This window comes from Solea senegalensis, linkage group LG3, assembly GCF_019176455.1.
Source record: "Solea senegalensis isolate Sse05_10M linkage group LG3, IFAPA_SoseM_1, whole genome shotgun sequence".
NCBI classification, from domain to species: Eukaryota; Metazoa; Chordata; class Actinopteri; order Pleuronectiformes; family Soleidae; genus Solea; species Solea senegalensis.
Window position 1 is genome coordinate 9,530,907 of NC_058023.1, and position 10,773 is coordinate 9,541,679.

At 39.3% G+C, this 10,773-nt stretch overlaps 2 protein-coding genes across 4 annotated transcripts in view; one reads left to right on the plus strand and one right to left on the minus strand.

Annotated features, from left to right (window-relative positions):
• si:dkey-183c6.8 (protein O-GlcNAcase) overlaps window positions 1-10,773 on the plus strand; it is an 18,190-nt gene continuing 7,417 nt past the window's right edge. For both annotated transcript variants that reach the window (XM_044021876.1, XM_044021877.1), the window contains exons 1-13: window positions 1-184; window positions 2,480-2,531; window positions 4,035-4,132; window positions 4,524-4,654; window positions 4,741-4,912; window positions 5,009-5,107; window positions 5,881-6,150; window positions 7,682-7,768; window positions 8,227-8,687; window positions 8,786-8,960; window positions 9,361-9,417; window positions 9,812-9,897; window positions 10,030-10,134. In XM_044021876.1, the coding sequence (XP_043877811.1) occupies window positions 145-184; window positions 2,480-2,531; window positions 4,035-4,132; window positions 4,524-4,654; window positions 4,741-4,912; window positions 5,009-5,107; window positions 5,881-6,150; window positions 7,682-7,768; window positions 8,227-8,687; window positions 8,786-8,960; window positions 9,361-9,417; window positions 9,812-9,897; window positions 10,030-10,134 (1,833 nt within the window). In that variant the 5' untranslated portion in view covers window positions 1-144. The remainder of the gene's footprint in view (window positions 185-2,479; window positions 2,532-4,034; window positions 4,133-4,523; window positions 4,655-4,740; window positions 4,913-5,008; window positions 5,108-5,880; window positions 6,151-7,681; window positions 7,769-8,226; window positions 8,688-8,785; window positions 8,961-9,360; window positions 9,418-9,811; window positions 9,898-10,029; window positions 10,135-10,773) is intronic.
• The window catches only part of si:dkey-183c6.7 (urea transporter 1), a 27,884-nt gene continuing 22,676 nt past the window's right edge, over window positions 5,566-10,773 (minus strand). For both annotated transcript variants that reach the window (XR_006360103.1, XR_006360104.1), the window contains exons 10-11: window positions 8,759-8,956; window positions 5,566-6,129 (exon numbers count right to left, since the gene is read on the minus strand). The gene's annotated coding sequence lies outside the window, so the exon portion shown is untranslated. The remainder of the gene's footprint in view (window positions 6,130-8,758; window positions 8,957-10,773) is intronic.

A 10,773-nucleotide genomic window follows, 5' to 3' on the forward strand; every position in this document is an offset into this window, starting at 1 on the left:
GAAGAGAGAGGGAGACAGAGAAAGAAGGAGAGAAGGGGGAGGCGGCATCATGAAGACTATAGCCGGTATATAAGCTATCGGACGGGGAGAGCATCTCGTCCTCCTTCGCTCTTTTAGGAGACGTCTGGAAGCGAAGAGAAGAGGATGGAGAAGACGAGTCCGTTTCTTTGTGGTGTGGTGGAAGGTAAGAGCAGCCGAATAAAGAGCTGACCTCCTGTCACGTCATGTGTGTGTTTTTTCTTTCCTCCTCCTCACCTAGGGGAGTGGATTTTGAATTGACCTACATTTGGAAGCCCATGTATTGTCAGCTACTGTAAGGGGGCGTGGAACTGGTATAACGCGTGTTAAGATGAAGAGCGACATTGTTGCGATGTGAAGGTCTAAATGAGATGATGGTGATGATCAGTCAGGCTTGATGTGAAGATCAAAAACAGCCGCTGAAAGGCAGTGATGTTGATTTGGCTCAAAGCCTGAGGAAGGAAATACAGACTGGTGGTTATGATGATGATGATCATCATCATCATCATAATAATAAAGGTGACAACAGTGAACAAATTTGAATTTTTAAAAGCCATTATATTTCTGGATATTTTCCCTCTGAATTCTACTAGTCAAAAAATGTTTAATACCTAATGTTCATGTGTATTTTAAAAGTGATATAAATAGGGCTTCACATTTTCAAGATTTAAAATATTCAAATAGGAATATATATTCAGCATGCTCAATGTTAATGGACTAAATTCACATCCTAAAATTTTAAATCCTCAACGTCAAGGACAAGCAATCATTTCGGTATGAAATTGAACCAAAACTAAAAAAAAAAAAAAGAAATGTCATATTAAAAGACTCACATGGAGGTTTATTAGAGCAATTTCAAACAACCATTATGGTTAATTAATTTGACATCCTGACCACCAGTGAGTCAATACTCCAGCATGACCCACTTATAATACAAATACTGACACACACCCACACCCACACCCACACACACACACACACAGACTGCAGAATTATTCAAACCACAAAGGTGGAAGCAGGACCCTGCAGGTGCTCCCATTTCTAAACCAATGCAGCCAGAGATGAATTATGACTCTGACAAACACAGACAGCATGTGACCATATGACCATGTGACCTCTGCTTTATGCTGCACACTATGATAAATGATAAACAGCTGATAAATGTCCAGTTGTGATTAAATGCTGCAGTGTTATATATGAGCTAAAAAACAGTACATGTTTCTGCAGTATATGTATATATATATACATATATATGGTATACTGTTAGTTCTTTAATTCAAGAAATCAAGATATGTTAGGGCTGCAGAAACAATTTTGATAATTGATTCATATACATATATATACATATACATATATATATATATATATTAAATGATTAAAACAAGCTTTCTGATTGTTCAGCTTTTTAAATTTGACAAAGAAATCATTCAAGATGAAAAACTTTGGTTTGTGGACAAAACAAGACATCTTTTCCAGGTTTGAGAAACACCGATCAACAAGTTTTCATCAGTTTACAGTCAATTAAGCACAATAGTCTTACGTAATTGGGCTGAAAAAATGTTTTTAAATCAAAATCATACTTCCAAATGACACAATCTAATTTCTGTTCTATGTTCAGTAAATGTAAATAAGACATGTTGGAAACAATGTATATATTTATGTTTTCACCCTTGTATTGGTATATAGAGTAGTTCGTGTAGTAATTGATTGTTTTGTGTGGTAAAGCAGTAGATAACATGGTAGAAAATTGATGGATATATCAATCAAACTACATTTACAATACCCATTAGGCAAATCACAATGACAATCATTCAGCCCTACTTAGTAATCATACGATAGCTTGTGTTCAGGACAGACAAAACATTGTGTCTGGGCGCTGTCCATGGTGCTGCTGCATTTATTACATGACCTGTAGCTGTAAATTTCTAACTGCATTGCAAAAGTACAAGAGAAGCCACCCCGGAGCTACTTGCATGTGTAGTGATATGGAACTATGACACAAAAATGTTATATACTGTATTAAAACACCTACCAACCGAGTTATAGGTGTGATAAGCATTCAAACATGTGATGCATGTGTTTGGTCCATGGTGCTGTTTCAGTGAGCTCGGTATGGATTATTTCCATAGTGATTTGAAATACCATGATCATTATAAATTATGAGACATATAAAACTATTACTAACCAAGTTCAATTTGCAACTTAAAGTACAAGTTAAAGAAATAAGAAAAAACTTAATCACTGTTAGAATTTAATCTGCAGACCTACATCACTTTTTTACATTTACAGGGCATTTTTTGACTCAGGCTTCAACACTACCTAATTTCCGGGGGCATTAAAAGCCCCCATCATGTGAATTTCGAGGACAGCTTCAGATATTTCATGGCCATTTTGCAGCGAGCCCCCACTAATTTCCTACCCTGGTATCCATTCATGCTCATTTCTTATTTTTCCTATCCAGGGTTCTATGGGAGGCCATGGTCTATGGACCAGAGGAAAGTTCTCTTTCACTGGTAAGTCTGTAGCCACTCTCTCTGAGCTCAGGTGAGCCACTCTTTCATTCTGCATCAGGCATTTCCATCACACTGAACCGCTGTAGAATATTTACACATCATTTCAGTCAAAGCACCATTTAAATCATCTGTCATCTATTCGTGAAAATCAACAAGCACACAAATACAAGAACACTTTTAAGTATGAATTATATTATTTAGGGTTGGGTATCACTAATATTTCCTGAATTGAGCAATTGGATATCAAGTCATTTCGAGATATTTTAGTTGTGATACAAAATTTGAATCACTCTAACCTACTGTGTCATTAAAATTATTAAGTGCATCAGTCAGTTAAAGCCACGATAATATGTCATGCACAGAGGCAGCCACACTTTTGTTGAACAGCCCACCCAATGCCCTATGACGAAACCACGAGGATGACTGTGACTTAAAAAACTTTGTCAGTGTAGCGGCAGCTGAGTGAGCGAGTGTGTGCGCTCCAGGGTTATTTTTAGATTTTCCTTTTTAGACTCAAGTGTGAGGGGGGCAGGCTGAATTTGTACATTGTGTGAGTGTTGCATAAGTTTTGGCAGAGTGGGGCTTTTGGATGCATCTACAGTAGTGTGTGTGTGTGTGTGTGTGTGTGTGTGTGTGCTTGAGAGAGGTATGCTGCATCATTGTGGAGGCGACTTACAGGCCATCTGTCCAGGAAGAGAAGCAGAGAGAGAGAGACAGAGAGAGAGAGAGAGAGAGAGAGAGAGAGAGAAAATAATAACAATCTGCCCACTAAGCCTTTAATTTAAAAAAACCCAAAACTTTCTTGATGGCAGAAACCTAGACTGTATAGAAAAATTGACATATTCTTCTGGTTTGAAAGGTGAAGCCCAGGCAATAGGATGAAAGACACTGTTAGCCACCAGGGGGCAACTCAAATGACAATAAGAGCTGACCCATGTATTGTATCGGTTACCGTGTGTATGATGAAAATGTCGAGCAATTTTCCATCCTAGTACTATGCACTATTTATAATTCAGGAGGTCATTTCCTGTAACTGAGGTGGCCATGATCGATACCCTGGATCAATTTTCTTGTTTGTTTCTAGACCCCCCCTTTAGTTTAGTAAAATTTGAAATATGAAATTTGAATAAAAAAAACCAAAGAAAAAACAATATTAATGAAGCAACTCAGTGTTAGCTTGTCAAATTTGTCAAATTAAGACACAAACGACAACATCTACAATGATTATTAGGCCATTTAATGTAAAACTCTGCTGTTGTGACACCCCTGCCAAAAATTCTAGGAGAAACATTGCATCTTGTAAATTGAGTGGCTGCATCTGATATGTGAAATGAATTTGAAGTGAATAAAGTGATTGTGTTTCATATGTAACATCACTACAAATTCCTTGTACTGTATGTGGACTTAGCTAATGAAGCTGATCGCGATTCTGATTATGAATTTCCACCATTCTCCTGATTCACAGATTTAGATTTATTTCTGACTAATATCTTTGTCCCCCAGGATGCAACAGTGGGGGCTGAACACCTACTTGTATGGTCCCAAAGACGACTTAAAACACAGACTGTTGTGGAGAGAAGTCTATTCACCTGAAGAGGAGGGTGAGAACTATGAATTTCAGTCACGTCCTTCTTTTCTTTTTAAGTCTGTTTAGTCTATTTTTGAGTCTAACATTGATGAGGGAGAATAGTGACTATTACAATTTTGAAATTGAATATTGTAGCTTTATTTTTCATTGCCATCATACTTTTTAAGTGTTTTAGTTTGTCCATTAGTATATTTATTTTATTGCACTCTGGAAGACGATGTCAGTCATGAGATATTAGAGCCAAACTTAATTTCCTATGTGGTAAAAAAATACATATTTACTGTAATAAATGACTGAAAAAGTTTAGTTCTCTCAATTTACCAGCCTCCCTTTAATGTGCCAATAAAATAATAATTTTCTTTTTGTTCATTTATAAATTTCAAACTCTGCACTCCTCCTCTCAGCTCAGCTGCGTACTCTCATAGCAGAGGCCCATTCAAGAGGCCTGAGGTTTGTTTACGCCCTCTCTCCTGGTCAGGACATTGTCTTCTCTTCTTCCTGTGACCTGACACTGCTCAAACGCAAACTGAGACAAGTATGGAACATGCCATAAGAGGATAAATACAACACTCATGTAACTTGTTCAAGGGTTGACTCTTCTCTCTCTCTCTCTCTCTCTAGGTTTCGGACCTGGGTTGCCAGGCATTTGCCATTCTGTTTGATGACATTGATCACTCCCTGTGTCAGGCTGACAGCGAGGCCTTCTCTTCATTTGCCCATGCTCAGGTCACTGTAACCAATGAGATCTATCGATTTTTGGGGGAACCACCTGTCTTCCTCTTTTGCCCAACAGGTAGGACCCGAGGTGTATGTAGTCCACAAGTTTACATAAAATTCTTTACATTAAATTGTAATAAGCAAACATCGATCTCTCTCTCTGTTCCTGTAGAATACTGTGGTTCTCTGTGTTCTCCCAGTGTATCCAAGTCTCCCTACCTGCAGACTGTTGGAGAAGACCTGCTTCCCAACATCACAGTAATATGGACAGGTCAGAAATAAATGCAAAGCCTTATTCCTGTAGAACAATTTCTTCTCGTCTTGTCTCTTATTTCCTGTTGTCACATTCGCTGACAGCTTCCACACACAACCTCCTCCACAGACTAAAACCACAAATTAAAGTAGGGTGTTCATACACCCACATGCATCAGAAAGTGCAGCCTCAGATGTACACCCACACTCACTCTTGTCTCTCCCTCTCTTGCAAATTGCAGGTTAAAAGAATATATTGTTCATTCTGGTGTTAAAATCGATGACTAAAACATGTCAGAATTAGGAAAGAGGAGAATTGACATGCAAATGAAGTTGCATGTTTAGTGCCCTAGTATGCTTATCTTGCCCGTTTGACTGCTTCAGGACCTGAATTTTAGTTTCCTAAAAATAAAAATACCTAATCAGACGACCCTCTGATTAGGTATTGCGATAGAAAACAGAAGTAGAAAAACATTATTACTTTCACAGAAAGAAATCCTGGATAGAAACGTTTTAATTGCATTAAATGTGAATTTTGAATTTAAAATCTCTGTGGTTGGCAGAGGTCGATTAAATGGTGATTTCTATGAAACAAAATGTGACAAACAAAGTTGAAGATCATTGTGCTTACAGAATATTATATGTAAGTTTTTTGGATGATTTTAAAAATCCTTTTCTCCCCCAGAATTGTGATATTTCTTCTAGCTTGATGAACAGAAACATCAGTACCTTGTTGTCACTCTCTGATTTCTCCGTTTCTCAAATCTTTTTCCTTCACTCTCCGTCCCACAGGCAGCAAGGTCATCTCTCGGAAACTGTCTGTTGACTGCCTGGCTGAGCTGGAGTCTGTCCTCCAGCGCCCGCCGCTCATCTGGGACAACCTGCATGCTAATGACTATGACTCCAGACGTCTCTTCCTGGGGCCATTCAAGGGCCGAGAGCCCCAGCTGAGGAGCCACCTGAGGGGCTTGTTGCTGAACCCAAACTGCGAGTTTGAAGCCAACTACATCCCACTGCACACACTGGGGAGCTGGTACAGATCTGGAGAAGAGGAGAGGAAAGGTGAGGGCATTGGACAAAGGAATGGAAAGGATGGATGGTAGAATATGAAACAGGAGATTTCCCAAGTTAATTAATGAAAATTGTATCTGCCAGACATTGGTTATGCGAAGTTAGTCTCATTGTTTCTGCAGAAATGTTTAATAAGCTAGTGTTGCTTGACAACAAACACAATTTTAAGCACCAGACAGCTCAATCTCGTGTCCAGGACAAAGCCACTCAATGTCTTTTCAACTAAAGTTTCACAGAAAATACATTCTGGCCCCAGTTGAAGAAATGTTCATTATGCAGTTGCTCTTGCTCTATTTTAATTTGACATCTGCTTCATACTCATTGGAATAAATTTTCCCTGACAGTCAAAAACACATGAGAATACAGCCAGAGCAAGACAGAGGCAACAAGGGAGTTGGATGGAAATGAGCAAGAGAGAAACCACTGTTGCGTATGATGTTTTCCTGTAGACTAAGTGTGGGGACGGAGAGATAGCGATGGAGAAGTAATTGCGTTGTGTGATGAAGAAAGAAACAAGAAGAGAGGAATATCCCTCTCTGCAGGAGAGGCCAGACTGAGTCTTTAAGGAAGGGAAAGTAAATACATGAAGGACAGACTGAAACCTGTGACATGGAAGGAAATGTTTTTTAAGGATTACGTAATTACTGCACAGTCCCTTTTGTGGTAGAGAGTGTCTGACTTTAAGTGTGGTCAATTTAAAAAACAAACAAAAGTAATAGTAGTATATAAAACAAGACCGATATCTTTTTACAATGAAAGGTCAGGTTAATGATCTTTTTATGGTTAGCCTCTAAACACTAAGCTTAACTTACATTTTTTTATTTTTCTTGATTTGTCCTATGATTTTGATATTAATGTTTAGTAAAAGAACAATTGTACATACAGTGCATTTTAGGGTTAGTCCTACATTAAAACCATAGAGTATAACTTCAAAATATAAACAAATGTCAGATTCAAACCATTGACAAATGAGTTCACACAATGCGGGCTGTGCATGAGTGAGCGCTCCAGTGAGAGCGAGGCCCAGTTGTGTGTGAATGTAACTATATACATTCTTGGTACTCCAAGAAGTGTTTTCTGCTAAGGTGGAGTAAACTGCTCATTACTGCTATTACCACCATAGTTCTTTCATCAGCTAAGCCCTTGCGTGTGTGGTGCAGCAGTGAAAAGCATCCCCCCTCGAACAGTGTCATATTATTAACAAATTAATATCGGGTTTTGGTATGAATGGAATACCCCCCAGCACTAGGCAGATTATCAACAAAAATCACCAAAAGTTACACACTGTAGTTATAAGTGTGAAGAATAACCTCAACAGACAGGACAAGCTGTGTTTTAGGAAAGGTGTGTGTCTCCTTTTCTGTTTGTGGATAAATATGACAGATGAACCATTACCGTGTGTGTATGGCTGGGTAGTACTGCCCACATGACTGATAATACCAGTGTTCCTTGTTGTGTAATTTTTGAATAAATGTATTTTAGTATCATCTTATGTAATAGCACCATGTTGTATGTGCTGTAGATGAGGATTGTGAGTACTGTCCGGACAGATCTCTATCTGCTGCACTACATGATTGGATGGAGGAACTCAACCAACCACTGCAAGCAGGTATGTGTCTGTGAAGGTTCCCAGTCATCCAGGTCACTGTATCTTCAGGAGCTTAAATATAGGCAACTGGACTTGCTTTGATCAACCTGAAGATGTTTCTCCTCGCATCCAAGAGGCTTCTTCAGTTCAGGTAGAAACGTCCAGAAATATTAACCTCTGTAGGCTGAAATCTGTCTAGTTAGATTGTTAAGTTAAACAATGCAGGTTCTTCACTCCCCGACCTAGTTTAAATTTGTTAGTTTCAGTGTGAATTCACACCTTAACTGAACCCCTGAACATGCAAGCAGGTACTGAAATCTGCTTGTGCCTGATGAGTCTTGCACTTCCCAAGTTGCTTTGTGACTATAACAATCTTTGAATGGACCACTAAAATCAATGTATACATTTACTGCATCATTTCTCTTCTGATAACCTCTTATTTGTGCTTAAAACATAACATAATATACTTTATATTTCAGGTCGGCAGAGCACAAGAGCAGACCAGCGTTCCTCCGCTCTTTCGTCTCACTGCAAAACACCTGAACGATCTGATGGTCCCTCCTCATTCAGAGGGACCTCAGCCGTGGCTAAACTCCCTGTCTTCCCCCTGAACTCCAGCTCACCTCCATCCTCACCTACTAACGTCAAGGGAGAGAGGGAGGGCCGAGATGGGGAGATGAAGAGGTCAATTCTGCCTAGTCAACCACTTGGATCCAGACTTGTAGGACCCTCAGGGGGGAACCGAGGACAGAAGGCCCATGATCAAGGGCTCTGTGGTGGGAAGGGCCTACTAAGTGAATCCCAAGTGCGGCTGCTGGTTGGTCTTCACTATCTTCCTCATGAACACGGTCCCTCTGCACAGAAATTACTACAGGATCTGACCTGGCTTAAATCAAACTGCCAAGCGATCAGTGCGAACAGCAAAAAGGCACCTCAGAAAGTATGTGTTTGTTCTTTGTGCATATCTCATCATGAAATTCGTTGTGGTGTATGAAAGAGCACAATACTCACAATGTCATTGACCACGTGTGTCCTCAGGTCGATGAGTGGCGTGGTCGGGCCTCTGGGTTCTTGTCTCTGTGCGATGAAATTGCACAACTCCACTACAGTGTGGTGGGCGGGGCTAACAGGGCTGTGCTCTATGACCTTTACCCTTATGTGTGGGACCTTAGGAACATGGCTCTGGTGGCAAAGGCCTTCGTATACTGGCTGGGTAGGGACACAAATCAAATCAATTTAGTTTCTATAGCACCAAATCACAACATACAGTCCATTATCTCAAGCAAGTCCAGTTGCCTATTTATATTTTCCTTTATTTTTACCTGACATTAGAAAAGAAAATTTTATAACACATCCACTTCAAATTGACAAAAAACATTCAACATATTATTTTATTACATGTTGATTTTGATTTGGATGTCTTAGTGACTACACACAGATATTGATTACCCCTGCAATAGAATATTGTAGTTCAAAATAGCAATATCATTATATCTTAGTATCACATATGCTTTTCTTTACATACTATACTCTTAAATAATACTACACTTAGAATAATGAAAAGGTTCTGTGAATTTAAGTGTTTCTTTTAAATACACTCTTTCCTCACTTAGATGGCCGAGTGTTGAGTGACAGTTCCACCCTGGGCTCCTGGAGGAACTGCTTCCACTGTGAGTTGGCAAGACCTTTAAAATCTTTGTTTGCCAATCAGTGCCTGAAATAACCTGCCACCACTAGACTCTGCTGCACAAATCATCCTCACCTTGAGGTAAATTTTGTATTATTGCCAACCAAAATTCAGTCATTCATTTATAGCATAGGACACAAGAAGTTACAAGTGCAGTGGGGACTTAACCACCAGTTACACTTATAATAGAAGCAACACATATAAATTACGGAAAAAGTGTATTAATCGCCTCAATATCTGTTGTGGACCTGTAATATAAGATGTATGCTGGCATGAATAAAGCAAATGTATCATTTTCCATCTCTGCCAACCTTTCATTGGCCCTAACCACATGATTTCGCCCCCCCCCCTGGACATTTGGTTCTCGGCTGTGACAGGGTGTGGGAAGACGACTGGAGCTGACCTACTGGGAGTAGAATCAGAGCCATGGGTGTTCAAAGGAGGCGTGTCAGGGGAAGTGCAGGTAAAACCTTTTTTTTCTTTAACACTTTGGTAAATTTGTTACATTTGTAAATTACAGCTATGTTATTATGCTATCTAGTCCTAATATGTCCTTACTATCAGTGAGTTCACTGCAAAATGTGTGTGTGTTTAGATGCTTCTCCCAGTAGGTAGCAACAGTGAGCTCTTCAGTCATCCTCCTCCTCTCTTCCCTACCTCTCGTCTTTATAACATCAGACCCTACCACGGCAAGGACAAGGCATGTACTCTCTCTCTCACACACGACATTTCTACAGCAGTAGCCATAAACCTGATGCATACATCTTTGAAAACTGGGAAAACAGATTCCCAAAGACAAAGGTGGTCTAGCTTTACTAAATCTTTTAGAATATTACTATGCAGCACAAATTCGACCTTTGGTTTATTGGTGTGACTCTGATTACATTGCTAGGTGGAAGGAAATTAAACTGAGGCATTTCATGTTCACAGCATGATAGCAAACAGGAATATATTAAAGAAATATGAGAGGATGCTTTCATCAGTGACTAAATTGATCCAAATTCACTCTGGATGTATGGTTTACAGTGGTTAGGAAATACAATTGGAGAGGGAAATCAAAATCTTGACTTTAACCAGGGACAATTGACAATTGACAGTAGTTTTGACCAAATATTGGTATAACAGCACTGTGTACAATGATTGACAGGGGCAAAATTAAAGACTTTCAGAATCTCAAGTGGGAATATGGCTTGGAGGATATTGACAAGTTTAGGTATCTCCAAGTTAAAGATTTCTTTGAGAAAGAAATCAAACCAGATCTTCCCAAAGACCTGAATAAAGTGACTGCAACATTATGTAAGGCATATAAAAATAACACTGGGAAAGTGATTTCATTATT